At 39.9% G+C, this 18,657-nt stretch overlaps 1 protein-coding gene across 5 annotated transcripts in view; it reads left to right on the top strand.

The window, feature by feature from the left end:
• Positions 1-13,353, top strand: part of LOC109984122 (gamma-aminobutyric acid receptor subunit beta-3) — a 71,875-nt gene extending 58,522 nt beyond the window's left edge. For 2 of the 5 annotated variants that reach the window (XM_065951830.1, XM_020634143.2), the window contains 3 exons: positions 3,154-3,398; positions 6,189-6,257; positions 8,598-13,353. In XM_065951830.1, the coding sequence (XP_065807902.1) occupies positions 3,154-3,398; positions 6,189-6,257; positions 8,598-8,969 (686 nt within the window). In that variant the 3' untranslated portion in view covers positions 8,970-13,353. Of the gene's footprint in view, positions 1-3,153; positions 3,399-4,690; positions 6,159-6,188; positions 6,258-8,597 lie in introns of those variants that run through there. The other 3 variants (XM_065951831.1, XM_020634144.2, XM_065951832.1) reach the window with 2 other exon arrangements.
• Positions 13,354-18,657: the final 5,304 nt, after the last annotated feature.

Raw genomic sequence — 18,657 nt, 5'->3', positions numbered from 1 at the left:
GATTAGCACAATTTATTGAAAATTGTCAGTGGGTAAAAAACTAGCAGACTAGTGATTCTTGGTGCCGACTCAAAAAGTTTCAATGTCTGGTTGCTTTTTCTGTTTTTCAAAACATCTTTGTATTAATTTTGTTTTTTAAAATGTTGAACCCTGATCCTTTATTTAGTAGTTTTTCTGTGTTTTTTTTTTTTGTAGAGTGTCCCTGCTTTATTTCGCAGCACTTTTTTTTCATATTTGTGTGCTAACGTTAGCCCGCTAACACAACCATGCGGGCTGCAGGCAATTTGCAGCTCGAGACCAAGGACAACTTTGTCCACCGCTTGCACAAAACTACTCAATGTGGAAGGGGGTTGGAGGTGTGTCGCTGGAGGAGAGCGGAGGCTTCAGTATTACTCAGCAGTTTGTTTTGGTTTCATGCTGGTGCTCAGGGGGCAACGTGTACTGGATTAAATCACATGTTCTTCCTTTAAGCAGTGTTTTCCGGCTTTTGCAGGACGTTTCAACATATTTTCGGCTGTGTGTTTCAATTTTGTATTTGGTTATATCTTTTACGATTCCTATTCTGAAGTGGTTGTGTTTAACAATTTGTGGAACAATTCTTTCTTAGGTAGCTTTTTTTTATATTTGGTTTTGGTATTTGATTGTATTGTCAGGCATTTCCAAATTTGGTTGCATTTTCTTTTGCAACATATCTCTGAATTTCTGTTGTGCATTTTTGTAGGCTTGATTGCCTTTTATTTCTGCATGCATTTTCCGTATTAGCCAGGCGTCTCTGAATTCTGTCGCAATTTTGTTCTTTGTTTTGTTGCATTTGATGTTTTTGCAGCATGGTTGATAACCAAAAGAAATGCAAAACCTCGCCCAGATCATCAGTCAATTTGTCCATAATTTTTGCCGAGCGTCCTTCCCTCTGTTGCTCTGAAACAGACACATTGCCAAGGTGCCTTTACAACCACGCTGCCCTGAACACCTTGTGGTTAAGGTTACTATGCACCGGGGGCTAGACACATGCAGCACTATTCTAATGAGTTATTTCTGTTTGATGACCAGGGGGGCAGTGAGAGCTTTCAAAGCAGACCTTTGAATTTCAATGAAGCAGAGGTTATGCACTCGTCCGCCAGAACGTGCGTTCATGCAAGTGAAAATAAGATCAAGCATGATGAGTGATCAAAAAAAAAAAAAACGATGTATGAGTTATCAGTCAAAATACTGTGCATGAAACGTTTCCTCCTCCTCACTCCTCTTTTAACACTTCACCTCGGCAATCCCAGAGCGTCATTATCTTTTTCCTCTTCTGCATCAGTCCCTCGCTAACACAAGATTACGCCACACAACAAAACATGCTTTCTCTAAAAATATCCCCGTTTCTATAGTAACACCTATGACATCTGCTGGGAGTTTTCTCCAACCTGACCTTAAGGTTACTGACAAGATAGAAGCATCTGCTTAAAGAAATGTTGGGTGAGCTCTAATAAGAAAGGCTTTTTTGCAAGACAGGTTTTGGATTAATTAACCGTCAAATGTGATGCTTTCACAGATAGTGTGAGTAATGAGGAGGGGGGGGGGGAAACAATGTTCATGTCACATTTGATTCCTTACAGTAAGTGATGCTGTTTGTTTGAACAGCTTCAGTTGAAGGAGAGACGAGTTGGACGGATGGTGGAGTTATTTTTAAATGTGTTAAGATGATATGTGTCGCCCAAGAAATATGATAAAAGCTAGTTATCCCACTTAAGCAAACTTTGGTACTTCTACTTGATGCTTCTTGAAGTTCACAAGAAATCATGTAATCCTCATTTTGCAGGCACGATGAAAATATTTTGGGCTTGCAGGTTTTTTAGCTTTGCAAAAGAAAACGCTGTGAAATCGTAACGGTGTCTTTAAATGCACAGTATGTAAATTCCGCCGCCAGAGGGCTCTCAATCAAAAGTTGATGTCGAGGCTGGTGGGGAATCATGGGAGTGATTCTCTCTGCTTCCCTATCCCCAATCAATTAAAATCATGTCGATGTCACACTGGCTTGTCAGAGTAACAATGGTGGCTCTTTCATTCCCATTTTGTGCCCTGGATACTTGTGCTTTAATGTATGTCACTGGGCCTGAGTGGGCACAATCTCCCGGGAAAAGGTATGACAAGGTTCTTTGGCGAGAAAAGCCCTGAAGGCAAACTTCTCCTGTTACTGATCCGAGGTTCTCAGACGGACATCATTGCAGAGCTAAAAGACAGAGAAAAAACAGACACTGCCGGAGAAGAGAACCGAAGAAAGGAACTGTGCCAAGAGGCTGCACAAGAGTAAATCTCAGACTGCCTTCAATGTGTTGGCAAGTGAGAGTGAACTGCCCTGAAAGACTGAAGGGAAGCAAATTTGGGAAAAACACCAAGTCTTGCATAAGATTGATCAAAGAAAACTTGGCGGGGCTGAGATAACCGCAGAGTCAGATGGTGATTCTGAGCATCTTTGTTGTTAAAAACCAACACTTTCCATTCTACAAATAGTCATTTTTGCCATTTTAACATTGAATATATGTTATTTTATTACTTTTTGAGAATGAACAAGTGCATTCAATTTTGTAAATTACAAATCCAATGATTTCTTGACTAAGCTCTTCCTTACTACTTAACCAGAGTTTAAGTATAAATAAACGCTGCATATCCAGTAAACACAAAAGAAGTCTGAAGGGGGAGACCTATGAGAAGCTACTTGATTTTACTACCTTGGAGGGGAGAGACCAGGCCTTGAATTAGTTGCATAAGCTATTAATGAAGGACAAATTCATTGCAAGATTGTTAGTGAGAAAACAATAGATGGAGTTGAGTTTGTGACTGAGGGTTCAGAGGTTTTTGGTAAATTTGGCTTCTGTCATTCCCAAGGGTGACCCTTGCTTTCAGGTCACTCATTTGGGGTTGCAAACTAATGCCTTATCAACCTGTTGTTCCATTAAGTCTGTCTCTTCTTAAACTCCTGTAGTTACAACTCATGATAACCTGGAGGCCTGGAGACTTGTGTTGTAGTGTTAGCCACAAAGAAGCTAATCACTGATCATAATGATTGTGGGTTTGTTTTTGTGCCTCTGTTTTTACACTCTCTTGTAGTTATGACACTAGGTTATTGGTGTGATTTGGTTGACCATGTGTTTCTTTTCCTTACCCTAGGGATCACCACGGTGCTGACAATGACCACCATCAACACTCACTTGAGGGAGACGCTGCCCAAGATTCCCTACGTCAAGGCCATCGACATGTACTTGATGGGCTGCTTCGTCATGGTCTTCCTGGCCCTGCTGGAGTACGCCTTTGTCAACTACATCTTCTTCGGGAGGGGCCCTCAGATGCAAAAGAAGCTTGCGGAAAAAGCGGAAAAGGCAAACAACGAGAGGGCCAAGTACGATGCCGCAAGGGTGAGTTTGAATTTGTTGATTAGCAGTACTTGAATTGATTCTTACTTACTTACTTATCTCTATATGACAAGCATTGTCCTTTATTGTTGAGAAGGATGAAAAATAATTATGATAAAAAACCTTGGATGACTAAAGGATTACAAAAGGCATGTAAGAAGAAAAATAAATGATGTAGAGATTATATAAAATATCGAACAAACACTTCTGAAATGAAATACATGGTATACAAAAATAAGTTGACAATGATATTGAGACAAGCGAAAAAGGATTATTACAATGGAAAATTGAGAGAATATAAAGGTGACTTGAGAGGCACATGGAAGATTCTGAATAACGTCATAAGATCTGACTCAAGGGCCACAAATTCTTCCGATTTTTTTGTTAAGGATGATAAAGTTATAAAAAACAACACTGAGATTGTAAATGAGTTTAATTCTTTTTTGTAAACATTGGACCTAATCTTGCCAAATCCATCGAATCTCAAGGTCCTGATCAAATCAAGAGAACTAGAAGGGATGGTGGAGGGAGTCAAATTCTGCAGTCAATGCATCTTGGAGGAATTTGTGAGAATGACATCTCTATCATTGTTATGAAAAGTAAGAGTAAAACATCAACTGACTGTCATGGTATTGATATGACAATTTAAAAAAAGACAGTAGACTGCATAATTACTCCATTCACCTACATATGTAATTTGTCACTTAAAACTGGTATTTTTCCTGAAAAACTGAAAATGGCAAAAGTAGTCCCACTCTTTAAAAATGGTGATAAACATTGTTTTAATAATTACAGACCGGTGTCATTGCTGCCTCAGTTTTCTAAAGTGCTGGAAAAGTGTTTTGCTCGAAAATTAGATGATTTTATAGAAAAGAATAATCTAATAAGTGAGAAACAGTATGGATTTAGAACAAATAGAAATACTTCTTGAGCATTAATAGAATTCATAGAAAAAATCACAGCAGCCATAGAAAACAAGAATTACACGGTCGGCGTATTTATTGATTTAAAAAATGCTTTTGACACCGTAGACCATGATTTGTTATTATCCAAATTACTAAATTATGGAATTAGGGGAATTGCACATGAATGGTTAAAAAGTTATTTGGAAAATAGAAAGCAGTTTGTACAGTTTGCTGGTTTTGACTCGGAGTCTAAAAAAGTTATGTGTGGGGTCCCACAAGGATCAGTTTTGGGCCCAAAATTGTTTAATCTGTATATTAATGACATTTGTCAAAGTTCTATCATTTTGCAATTTCGTTTGTTTGCTGATGACACAAATATTTTTTGTTCAGGAAACGATTTGAAGTCCGTTACAGAGACTATAGTGTGTGAAATGGATAAACTGAAATTGTGGTTTGATGAAAATAAATTATCGTTGAACTGGAATAAAACTAAATTTATGATTTTTGGAAATAGAAAAAAGGAGGAACACATCAGCATGTCTGTAAACGGTGTTCTCATTGAAAGAGTTTCTGAAGCAACATTTTTGGGAGTCATAATTGATGAAAAACTGACGTGGAAACCTCACATAGAATATGTAAAGAGAAAATTGTGTAAATGCATTGGTGTTTTGTACAGAGCAAAGGACAGTTTGGATTCCGCTTCTCTCCATATGTTGTACTGTTCGCTTATTCTTCCATATTTCACTTTTTGCAATGAGGTATGGGGCAGCACGTATGTGACCAACACTAAACCTTTGTTTGTTTTACAGAAAAGAGCGATCAGACTTATAAACAAAGTGAACGTTAGAGAACATACTAACAGACTGTTTATTAGCTCACGTGTGTTGAAATTTCAGGATCTAGTTCACTTGAAAACATTGTTAGTCATGTTTAAAGCTAGAAATAGATTCTTACCCGAAAAATGTACAGAAGTTGTTTGTGTTTACATCTAATGAGGAGGATCATAGACGGAGATTTAAATTATGGAATAATTATTTAAAATGCTGCTCAAGTATCATTCAATTTAAAAGAGTGTATAAAGAAAAGGTTCTGGGAAATTATGAATGTATTGAGTTAATCTAACTGATTGTATTTGATTGTTTCTATATTTTTTTTAATCTATTTTTGTGTTTTTGTGAAAGAAAGAGAAAACAACAGTTTAGCCATCTTATTCTGTTAAACAGTTTCTTGTTTCTTGTGAAAAGGGGGCAGGTGTTGTAAGTTTTCTTCTTCCTGCTCCTGTTTGCTCATGAACAGTGTTTTAGCATGATGAGAAAATATATTTTGTTGTGTATTATGGTGTTGAAACCATACACTGAATTGAGCAAATAAATAAATCAAATATGGAAAAATATGAAAAAATATTCCTGACTCAAAATATACTTCAAATCCAAAGTAGAAGTAAGTCAATGAAGACATTGTTTAGTAGTTCAAGGGGAGCATGCCGAATTTGATGTTTATGTTTTATGTACGAATATCCTTCTTTTTTATCCAATGGGAAGGCCCCAGTGACTTTTGGAATCAATGCTGAATCAAGTATGAATCTTTTATGAAGATTTTGGGATCTCTACAGGAAGGCCCTGGAGAAAAGACAATCTGAGTGGACAGATTATGAAATGCCTAACCAATATGAACGACTCAAAAGCTTTGACAATGCAAAAGTATTTCTTTGGCACTTTTGATTGCAAAGGGCGGCTGAATTTTCTACTTATTTGGAATGTATTATAATGTCAGATTTTTTTTAAAGACGTCTGTATCCATGGTAGAACAAACGATGTTGGGTTTTAAAAAGAAGCCGTTTTCCAGATATTTGTTACCTACATGTGGCTGAATATTTTCATCTCCTCAGGAGGCAGGTAGTAGGACCGCGTCCCTAAAGCGATCCAATCAGGTTAAAGGTCTCCGCCACTCACGCTCGGTGAGTTGTCTGTTCAGTGAGACTCTTCAATCGAGTCAACTTTGCCATCGCCATCAGCCGACATGGGTGTCTTTTTTTTCTTTCATTTTTGCCTTGATGCAATATATTGCCCCATCCATGGAATGAATCAAGCGCCAACAGACATCTTCATGACATTACCATATTCTCAGGAGTATTCATTTTTGACTTTGAACCTTCTCATTGCAGTTTATTCTTACATTGAAAATGGCGCCCATGCTCTGTCTTGCATTGTCAAAATGGATGTGGACGGATATCAACGTGTTTCTCCTTTCAGAGCTCATGCTGAATGCATGCCATCTGTGAATTTCTCCCCATTGAAATCATCATTGAAGCCACATTTCTCGCAAAATGACACAGTGCACATGTCTAAGAGCTCAAGTATCAATTTCAACTTTATTTGTAAGGGACCATGTGCAATAAAAACAAAAATGTAACCATTTGATGCATTGCACCAGAGTTAGCTTTAGTCCCGTATGGCAGCATATTTACCGAAGTGTGTTCAGAACGAATGCAAAGCTCAGTTTGCTTACATCTGCAAAGTCAACACATTAGCATAACTTTCCAGATAAACAAGGACTGCACAAAGTATGGTAGGGTTTAAATTTGTAATTAGTACACATGACTCAATTTGCACTGCCATCTGTCAGGTGAAAGAACACGTGTTAATGGTTTAAAAAACACTTATGAGGAGGGAAATGTGACGCTTGCACAAACTTGCTACATTTGCATGAATAGTGTGCACTGTTGTTGATTTTTGTTTTGTGCCACAGACATCATAGGCATGGAGTTTGATGTGACTTCTATGTGTTGAGTAGAATCTTGTAAGAAGGCAGGGCTAATGGTTGTTGACGCCCGGGTCATGTCGATAGATGTTTCAATTTTCATTTCAATCTTCAACCAAGAAAATGAATATTTCTTTTATGGACATTTCTTTGATTGTTCATTTCAATGGAAACTGTGTAATGTTTTAATGAATTAAAAAGCGTACTAATTTCCCCGTTAAAAATTGAATACTCAGAAATAGTCACTTGCATGACACGACATCCATGGCAGGAAGACAAAGGGTGCACTCACACTAGGCAAAGTTGTCCCATACCGTGCTTAAGCATGATTGGTCCCCTCTCCCCCACTGGCCTGCGCTCACACTGCTCCAGGACTAACCAGGCCTGAGCACGGTTACCTCTTGAACCTTATGTTGTAATGCAACACGTGCATGGCTTTACGAGATTATAAAGCGTGCTTCATTTACATGACAGGCAGATTCAGAAATAAAAAAATAAAAAGGGATGGTCGAGTCTGCATCCAAACATCGGAGAACATGACAGCTAGGTTACTGACTTTGTGGCTTATTTTGAGTCATGTTAGTCAGATACAGACAGAACACCCCAGGGTTTCTCGATAATGAAGCCTGTCGACGTTCTGTACCCGTGTGCTTGTGCCCTTGCAAGAACTGTACCATCCCTAAAGCGTGCCAAGGCCGAGGAAGTGTACCGTGCACACTCACACTCGTCGAATGAGCTGGACTTAGGCGCGGTACGGATTGCCTGGTGTGAGTGCGCCTTAAGGGCCCTGACATGTCCAAGTTGTGCGTCTCATTGAACATGAAGTTGTTTTGCTTTTTTTTTTCAGAAGGTTCTCATCTCTCTGCACATACTAGGCTTTCGTTTGTCTCTCTGTTCATGAATTTGATCTATATTTATGGTTGGAAACCATGGTTTGGTCTTTACATCTGTGGTTGTTTTGTGTCTCTTTGTTTATGCTCAACATTGCTTTGAAGCCATTTTATGTCTCTTTGTTTATGGTTTATATCTTTGTTATCCTTTTGTGTGGCTTTGCTGATGTTTTGCATCTCTTTGCTGATGTTTTGCATCTCTTTGTTTATGTTGTGCATCTCTTTGTTAATGCTTTGCATCTCTTTGTCGTCATTTTATGTTTATTTGTTTACATTTTATATCTTTGTTATCATTTTGTCTGCCTTTGCATCTCTTTTTGCATCTCTCTGTTTCTCTTTGTTGATGTTTTGCATCTCTTTGTTGTCATTTTATGTCTCTTTGTTAACGTTTTATATCTCTGTTATTATTCTGAATGCCTTTTGCTTGTGTGTTGTATCTCTTTGATGCAGCTCTTTGAACTTTTTGTTGTCCTCTCAAGACACTTTGAGTCACTTTCTTTGAATTTTCAAAAACATCGTTGAAGCCTTTGATGCATTTGTTCCATCGTGACATCCACATTTCATGGTTTTTCGAGTATTTAGGAGTCGTTCCAATTATTGTAAATATCGTTTTATTATATGGTTTTCTCATCTGTTTTCTCAATCAGGCGGAGCCACACGGACACGGGAATATCCTTTTAACCACCCTGGAGATCCACAATGAAGTGGCGGGAGGTGAGATCACCACCAGTGTGGCAGACATTAGGAACTCTCAGTCCATGGTGCAGCTGGATAGCACGGCGCCGACCAATATCCAGTACCGGAAGCAGAGCGGTGGGACCGCGCTGCGCTCTGCCAGCCGCCACTCCCTGGACCGCTCTGCCCAGATGAAACGCAGCCGCCTGCGGAGGCGATCCTCGCAGCTTAAAATTAAAATCCCAGACCTGACGGATGTGAACGCCATCGACCGTTGGTCACGGATCATTTTTCCTTCCGTTTTCTCGCTCTTTAACCTCATCTACTGGCTCTACTATGTGTGATTGGAGTTTTTTTTTTTTTTTCTTGAGATGTTTGTTGTTTGTTTGTCTGGTTTTTATCACTTTGTTTCTTTTCTTCTTCCTGTTTTTCTGTTGCTTTTGTACGTGATGGAATCTGTCAAGTTACAGACTGGAACACTACGAGACAAAAAAAAAAAAAAAAAAAACATGACTGAAAAAAAAAAGACTATCGAGGTTTCGGACCAAGTTCTCTGCACAATTGTTTTTATATTTGCAGTCTTTGAACCCTTAGTATCTTGTTTTTTTTTTCTAAAATATGTACTGTAATTGGGATATGTGACAGTCATTTCCCCACATTTGCCCTTTTTGAGTAATGTGTACATAGAGAGATACAAAGCCAGCAATTCAGTGAATAATAGAGTATTTGCAGAAAAAAAACAAATACAAACGCAAGAATTTTCTAATCAAAACAAACGCATCAAGTAAACTTTATACTACATAGATAGTGACGGCATTTCCTTAAAGTCAATTGAACAACTTCATGTATGTTTGACTGGTACCCTATGCACTCTTAATGCATGTCATGATCACCTGTAGTGAAAAAATAACGACTCCTTATTTTGCCTTTGGTTATTTCAGAACTTTACAGACTGTATTTAGTTATAGCTTTGTCCCAGTAAACTAGCTATCAACTATATCATGCATTGGTCTGGTTCACCCAAACACAATAATTTTAAAGTGAGGATTATCTCCTCACAGTTCAGGATGATTGCGACTCAGGTTGTGAATTTCTTGCTATTCGGCATCTTTTTCCTGATGAGGAAAGGTGACACTGTAATACCCTATTTTTTGGTAATTTGATACGGAAAACAAAAAGCACAAATATAAAGCAAACTGCCATTTTTCACCTCTACCTTTCTTGCAACAGCGCTCCTAGTGGTTGCATGATAGAATTGCACTCAAAAATATCAAACTTCCAAAAAAAACAAAAAACAGTTTGACTTTCATTTTAAAACAACTGCCAAGGGCCTTTTGGGCGTCACAGTTAACTCAATTTATGAAATATTGCGATATTTTTGTACTGTGTGTCTTTGGGTATTTATCTGATTCCCTTACCTTGTCTGGTAGATTTTTTTTTTGCACAACACTTACTCCCTTGTTGTGATAAAAGATGACGGATTGGAAACCATTTTCTTTTGTACATAAGTACATAGGTGTGTATATACAAAAAAAACCCAAATGTATATATATATTCTGTGTGTACAACCCAAAATGAAAATGATCAATGATTGAACATTTTGTGATTGTTAACTGGCTTTTAACTGTCAGACTTTTTAGTGCAAAAAAAAAAGAGACGAGAGAAAAAAATTTAACAATATAACCAACAGGTCAAGTTTAAGCATCAGTTTACATTTTTTGAGCGTTTGTAAGGCTCATGTCTTCTCAAACATATGACCATTTTTAAAGTTCTAATATATGTATTTTCACTCTGCAATGTAAACGATACTGTACTGGAAAAGCCAAGCGATGGACGTGGATTTCATTCGATTCCGCAGACGGACCAGGATGAAAGCGGCCCGTCGAATTAACCAATAAGCACACACAAGCACTGAATGTATCAGATCCATTCTTCAGGGAGAGGATAATGAGCCATGGTCATCATTTCTCCATCAGAATGTAAACCGTCCATTCTTACGCAGACAGAAGGGGTAGGGGAGAATGTTTTAAGAGTGTGTGCGTGTGTGTGTGTGTGTGTCTGTGTGTGTGTGTGTGTGTGTGTGTGAGAGAGAGAGAGAAAAAGAGATGGGGAAATGGATAAAGCGTGGGAAGGCGTGGGTAGGCCATTAATTTTCCGTGCTGCTTGCCCCGACTATGGACAAATGTCAACGCGTAATAGTTTTGTGGATAAAAATAGCCCTCCTGTTCCACTCGTGATAAACTGTGTGCCATTTCACCGAAGGTCGCGGAGCAATCTAACCAGTTACAATTCACGGGCGATGGATGTACATTTTAAGCATTTCTGGTCGGACGTAAACACTCGAGGTACATCCACCTTTTGTGCATGTAAAAAAAAAAACTAACCTACTTGATTATATTGAGCTCTGTTGTGAATGAGAATGAACTTGGTTGGGGTAAAAGAGTCACTCACTTGCCAGAAATGGGATCAATTTAACATTGAATTAACACGTTGTGTGGTTTTATTGATCGATGTATGACTAAGAACTGAATGTATATTACTCGGATTGTCGACGCACAAATGCAATTTTTATTTATTGAAACAGGATTTGACCTCGACCCTGATTAATCAGGGCTCAAGTTAATTCCACATTCAAGTGAACCCCAAGTCTCTTGCTGGTTTCTTGTCCTGTTTTTTTTTTTCTACTGTGTAGACGGGAGAGGCGCACTGCACATATGACATGTTGTCCAAGACAGAAAAAAAAAAAAAAGAACGCAAAATCATCCAAAATATCCTGCTGAAGGTGTGTTCAGGAAGGGAATGTAAGCAGAAGTCTGTTGCACAAATTCACCTTCCATACAGTTATCGCTGTCTGTCCCGAACAACCCCACCCAACAATTGTATGGTATGTTAGCTAGGAATGGGCACTGAGTGTGTTTTTCTTTTTGTTTTGCCATCATGCCAGCTTCTAATTGACATGAAAACCCATATCCCCCCCCCCCGTCTTTGTTACAATTGTTCATTTATGAAGCATATTCACAAAGCAAACGGATGCCCATAACTTTTGTTCATCTTTTCATTTTTGTGTTGACTTGTGCAACTCCACCTCCGCTAACAGGCACCATGGCGTTCTGTTTGAACACACTAAAGCCATGAGTATACTTGCTTTTAACTATGCGTACACAAACAGCCTTGCATATCCTGCTGAAACTATCGCTACCTGTCTGTGCGATGCAGTATGCATATAACCACTAGGGGCAGTGTCGAGTTGTATGGTGATGACGACATCCGAGTCACTAGAGAGCGTTTCTCCATTGTGGACGCGGCTAACTTTTAAGTGCTAAACGGGAGTCAACTGTCGAGCAAAATTGAACTGCAGCGGAAGTGCAACGAGGATTAACCTTTCTAACTTTTTTTCCCCCCGCAACAGCGGTTCAAGCTGTTCTAGAGACACACTTTAACGCCAGCTACTTTTAGCAAGCTATCTAGATACGTTAGCTTCCAGGCTAGCAGGGCAGTACGTTTGCCATTGTTGTAGAGCTTCTGGAACAATGGCGTAAAGTTTTTAAGAAAGAAGAAAAGTTACCAGATCAAGTCCGCAACTACCCCGCACTATGATGTGTCATTGCCGTTGCATCGCAACAAACATGTGTGCCAAAACAGCTAGCGACGGATCGTCTCTACTAGGCAACCTTGGTCACAGCAAGGGCCACCTTCATTTAATTCTCACTGCCAGGGGGCCAATTTGGAGGATACAAAAATGATGAGTCAATTATGTCTCAACTTGAACTCGATGTATAACAGTGATCAACTATTATTATGGACATTTTTCTGGTTTTCATGATTTCATGGCAGATTTTGTCATGGTTTCCAATTAATTGATATGTAAAAAAAATTGACCTGAGGGCCACGTTGAGTGTTGATGGGGGTCACCAGTTGCCCAGCCCTGCTCTAGAAGAATCCTCAAGTATGTGAACATTTACATAGCAGGTTGTCTATGCGTGGTTTAAAAGCAAGTATTTTTGAGCCTTAAGAGAGGATGTCTTGACTTTGGTCTCGGTGCACAAAGCGACTGTATGTTTTGCGATATCATGCATTCAAGATCGAGAATTGTTTAAGTCATGGAACCCGTATGCGCTAAGATGTTTCTTGCTGCTTTAGTCTTGTGTACATAAGATAAAGTAAGACAGAACAGGTGTCAGTTTTACAGTGTAAGTCAAAATAACATCATGGCTTACTGGTTTTGATTTAAACAACAACTTCTCGCTCATTTGGTGAGATTGAAAGCAAGTTTTATTTCAGTTTGGTCATTGTATGATCTTTTTTTTTTGAAATTACCAATCTTATTAGTGTAGTTAAAAAAAGTGAAAGAGACACTTGACTGTAACAAACTCTAGATTCTTGCTTATCATGCATGCGACTCTTAATTCATAACTTGGAAGATTTCCAAAAAAAAAAAAAGTTTTGCAAACTCGCTTACGAGAGCTGCCAACTGCTCGTTTTTAGAGACGACATGATGCCATGTGAGCCTACATTTAAAAGATAAAAAAAAAAAAAGTCACACAAAAAAAAAGTCATCAAAGACTTCGGGTGTTGTATGGCCTTGGTCCCATAATGGAATGTGAAATGTTCTGTGCTGCCACAAAATGTATTTAGGCTTAGATTTATACTGTATATCTCTGTATGTTTCTCTTCCTTTTTTTCAATAGATTATCATGTTAAACCATCGAATAAATTATATACATTGTACCTGTGTATTTGGTATTGCGAGCTTACGTGACACTCCGAAGATAATCTTTACATTTACTGTACAGTGAGCTAATATAACTGACATTTTTAAATCACAAAAAGACATGATAATGAAGTGTGGGGACCTTGAAATGCTAGAGGTTGCATGTACATATTTCAAGAAGTGTTGGGGATATCTCTTCCTAAGGCGTTCCATCACGACCTGTTCCAGTGCAGCTATACTCAATGACACTTTAAGGACTTTTTAACGATACTTGGAAACACCCAGTATGTCTTTCTTGTATGAAGTGAATTTCATGAATGTGTGCCAGCGTGTTGTTGAACAAGAGTACAGTAGTTCCCCTGGTTGAATAAAGATTGGAGGAAAAAAAAGACTCTGTGGAGGTGGAGGTGATTACTGGGTGTTGAAACATGGAAAAAGGAACAGAGAAATTTTTTTAGTATTTAGTTTTTAGTAGTTGTAAGGCGGTAAAAACTTTGACCAGTGTCTGCCACGAGGTACCAATCTGATGAATCAATCAAATCGCCTCCCTGTCTCCCTGCTTGTTCTCTACCCCTTGAGTGAACTAGCCCACCCTCAAAGCGAGGGGCGTGGCTTTAGAGGGAGCACAGAGGGGAGGGGTTGGGTGCAGATGGAGCACTGAGGGAATGCTACTTTCAAAATCATGCTAGTTTTTGAAAATTACCAACCCTGCCTTTATCGTATTCGATTTTTTCCCCAACTCAAAATGTTAAGAGTAGTGCCTGACTGATGTGAGATTTTTGGGGCCGATACTAACAGATATTGGGGAGAAATATAATCTGATACCAATACTTGTTTTGATACACAAGCAATTGAACAGGTACATGAATTAGCCACAAGTAATACTCAGGCTGCCTTGCGACTATATCTCTAAGGCCTAGCGTTTTTTTCTTAGCGCTAGCATCTGTTTTTCAACGGTTTTAATGAGGAGTGAGCGTTCTCAGCAGCAGACGGCCACTTGGAGAAAAAGGGCAGGGCCCAGCGTCTTTTTTTTCCCTAACGCTCTGCCTTTTTTGTTCTTTTTTGCTGCTCCGAGCGCTCAAGTTGAAATTATTTTTCAGAAAGGCGCTGTTGACATCACCGTTGTAGTGAGTAGTCAGTTATGCACATTTCAAATTGCTAGATGCTTTAAATCTTCAATCTGAGTTGTCATGTTTGCAATAAGAATGGATGATGTCCTATAATGACAGGTCTCTGCCCCTCCCTCTGTGAGGAATCTGCATCATAGGAATCCTCAAGGATTGAGATTGCCTCCCCTTCATTCTCAGGTAGAGAAGATCAAGATTGGCTTTATCGCTCACTATTTATGCATAATGACTTAAGAAATACTGAGCGTTGCTTTTTTCCAATTCCCCCTGCCTCTCCGCAATATACAAGTCCCTTGGGGTGCACATGATGTATTTTTAATCTCTTACCTTTAGAGCCTCCTGTGATGTGTGTAGAGGTTCTCACCCCAAGGTATAGTTTATCATTAAAGTAATCATTAAAGAATGTCGTTGTTCAGCAGTTTTAAGGGCTGCATGGGAGTGATGCTGATGTTGTTAAGAAGACATTCTGTCTCCAGGACCGCCTCACTCCAGATAGTAAGGCCTGGCCAATTATGAAAGGGGAAAAGGGAACGTAAGGCAAAATATAGAAGAAGATTTTTTTCAGGCAAGATGAAGACAATCTTGGATATTAATGGTGGAAAAGTGGGTACAGCATCTTTGGAGGAAGTTTAAAATAGCACATCAAGTCAACATGTTTGTTTATCCAGGCGTGCCTACCTGCCTAACTTCCTACTCACAGTACACACAGTTCAATCAAAAGAAAGCAAAAAACAGACTTCTTGAAGTCTTCTTCTGCTTGTCAGTTTCTTGCACATCCAGTGCCAGCATCTCTGCATCACCTTTACGTGGGGGGAATAGCACATTCCTACTCTTCAAGGGTGGATTTTTCTAAATGAAGAAGGGCTGGGGGGACCGCAAATGAAACCAGAGCTACAATCCTGTTTGTTGTTTCTAGGGAGTGATGTGGTCGTTGCAGGGAATGACAGAGATATTGACAGATAACCTCGGGGGAATTAAGATGCCAAGTCGCAAATAAAAAGCCCTCCAGAGGGCTGTAAAGCAAAAGTCAACCAAAGGTTATCAGGGTTAAAGAAACAGTGCATTTTTCACAGGCAGCGTTTATGCTCTCTCACTCATTTGATAGTATTTGCTCAGTCTGGATCCTTAAGTCAGAGTTCGATTTTAGTCGTCAGATGTTAAGTAGAGAAATAAAGGTGTAGCTTCTAGACTTGATATCATTGATTGTAATTGTAAAGCATTTGGATCCGTTGGCTGGAGGTCGATGGGTGTTGGAAGAGGTTGCATTAGGTTTGACCCAAAGCACAGCTGCTCTTAAGATTGTATAGCTCTTTTCTAGTCTTCTAGAACGCATGTCACACCTACACATTCACACAATGAGGGTAGAGGTTGCTATAGAAAGTGACCATCGGAAGTAACTAATCCCATTCATACACATGGGTTAGGGTTAGGGTTAGGTTAGGTGTAGGGTATAGGTATAATGTTAACTAAACTGGTAAATGGTCTGCGGTTTTATTGCACCCGTCCAGTCTCCAAACCCTTCAAAGTGTCTTAATCTTAATTCCTTTTCACCTCATCACACCGCAGGCGCAGCTTCGAGAGAAATTGGGAATCAATGTCTTGCCAAAAGACACTTGGGATCAATCCGCCAATCTTGTAAATATTAGATGACCTCTCAACCTCTGAAGCAACAGCTGCCAAAATGTAATCTATTGTGTTAGCATGCTAAGGCTAATTAACAGTTAATACCAACTGCACCTGTGGTGGATGGATTTTGGTTGTTGGGCAGGTATTTATTTATTAATGTAAATACTGATTAAGGTACATGATCTAAGAACTGAGACAGATTCTGTGATGTGTGAACTATGAGCCCACGTCCAGAGTCATGGGACTTGAAAGTGTACAGACGAAAAGAACGAGGAAGGGAGTTGACGTCAGTGCGACATATGAAGTACCTCGGCATTCAAAGCCTATAGCAGCATAACTCGGGGGTTGGCCCAAGGCGATCCTCAAACAGCAGATTGTGAACCTACTCTTCAAAGTATAGAGGTCATCTGCTATTGGCTTACCCAACGAGTACGCTGGTTCTACTGGGTAAGGAGGCTGATAATTAAAGGCTCTGCCTTCTTTTTGAAACTCTAGGTACTGTACGCTTGTTTGCAATCTACGAGAACAGTGTAGAAGATACAACGATGCCTGACCACAAAGGATTCTTTTATTAGAGAAGAATTTTAAATCCTGTTCTGTATTTCTATGGAAACCAAGGCAGAGAGCAAATACAGGCAGCGCTCATACTGGGAACATTAACATGCTAACAATATTCTTGTTTCATTGGAATTAAACATGCGTATTCATCTCTTACATTGCTGTTTGAGCACTTTGAGACAAGTGCATCAGATGTGCCAAGATGAAGAATTTCAACTTTATCATAGCCTTGCCTCATAGTGGTCCAAACAAGCCCTTAACCGTTGCATAGCAACAGCAGCTTCCACAGACAGGATCCCTACATACATTAGATGTGTTGAGTGTTGCATGTAAAAAACAAGGCATCCCATGATGACTGAGGCAAAGTCCATCTGATGGGAATGAGAACCAGCACGACACATACTTCAGGTTTTTGTCGACCCATGTTGAAGGGTCGAGTGCAAAGACCCAGGTGGAATCTCCAACCCCATAATGGCCGACCCAAATAACCCCCATGAGGCGGTGAGGATTCAGCCCGTGTTTCTCGTTGCGAAAAACTCACTGAATGAATTCCTTCTGATGTCTTCTTTCTTTTCTTTTTCTTCCTTCCCTCCCTGCCTGCCTGCCAACTGACATACTTTCTCTTAATTCACAGGCAGCCTGGCGAGCAATGGAGGGGAGCGTGGGAGAGAGTAGGAGGGAGAAAGGGGAAGGACGGAGCCGGGAAAGAAAGTCTGTTTCAGCATCAAAAGGCTGTCTCGGAGACTTGGGGGAATACACTGACTCTTCAATGTACTTTTTGATGATGCCTTTCTGTTTTATGAAATCAACGACACACAACAGTCGCAGCAGTGAATTAGCCTACTTCTTCCTTTTACAGTTTCTCACCCTCTGTCTCGCTTGAACTCTTTCCCTCATCTCAACATTCTGTCGCTCATTAATCCGTCAGTTGCGCGCACATGTTCTGTTGTTTCTCATTAGAACCTGTCTTCTATTTGGGAGGGCATACTTCCTGGCATCAGCTGCCAGGCAGAGACGCACTGAACAAGACAATATTTTGATGGCTCATTCTTTCCTGCCTTTGGGTCCCTCGACGATAAAAGTTTTCTTGAAGAGGGAACTGCATATCCCTGAATCATTAAACATTTAAAGGACTATTCCCAGAGTGTTCGATACTACAGAGAACAACATGTCCTATTATGTTTGACCTAGAAACAACTCGCTCATATCTTAAGTCACATCTGCTTACCGCGATAATTATCAGGGAAAACAATCACTTTGGAGATGGATCAGAGAGAATACTGACCACTGTTTTGTCTTGTCAGGGGAGAAGAGGGCGTTCTGTGGATTGATTTGATGCTCAAGCTTAGTTAATGAACACGATTCAGCTGTGGCAGAAAGACGTTGTCTTTATATCCAAGCTGGAACGATTGAGCGCAAGCAGGTTATAAAACCAGGTTGGAACAGATGATGGAATTTTCCAAAGAACAAAAGCATGCAAATACCTGGCAAAAAAAAGAATACACATGGTGTCTTATTTGTTTAAGTGACTGTGGCACAGTTGGTAGAGTCAGTCGTCTCTCCGCCAGAAGGTCGGGGTTCCATCCCCAGTTCCTGCACCCACAAGTCTGATGTGTCCCACTAGGCGATCGCCTCACCCCTTAAGGTCCTGACAAACCAAGGAGATGTTGGCGGTGTGTCCGAGTCTATCAAGGCCGACGAGAGGAATCTCTCTGATTGGCTGTTTGGATGTTTCATTTCTCTCCAGCTCTCCTCACAGGTTCAGGAAAGCCCCTTGAGCATGCCGCTGTAGTATCCATGCTTTCACCCATTTAGTGCGGTTTCTCCTTATTTGTCGCTTCTGCCTCTTCTTTTCTTATTCCACTAATAGACCAAAGTCTGACAACTCAAGCGCCATTTTCTACTTTTTATCAGACATTATTCTCCATTAGTAGGCTACCAATAATACGAGTGGTGACCAACAGCGGTGTGAAAACGGTCTTCTCGTATCATAACAACGGACTACCGCCG

This window comes from Labrus bergylta, chromosome 24 (genome assembly GCF_963930695.1).
Source record: "Labrus bergylta chromosome 24, fLabBer1.1, whole genome shotgun sequence".
Lineage (NCBI taxonomy): Eukaryota > Metazoa > Chordata > Actinopteri > Labriformes > Labridae > Labrus > Labrus bergylta.
This window is presented reverse-complemented; position numbering and strand designations above follow the sequence as displayed.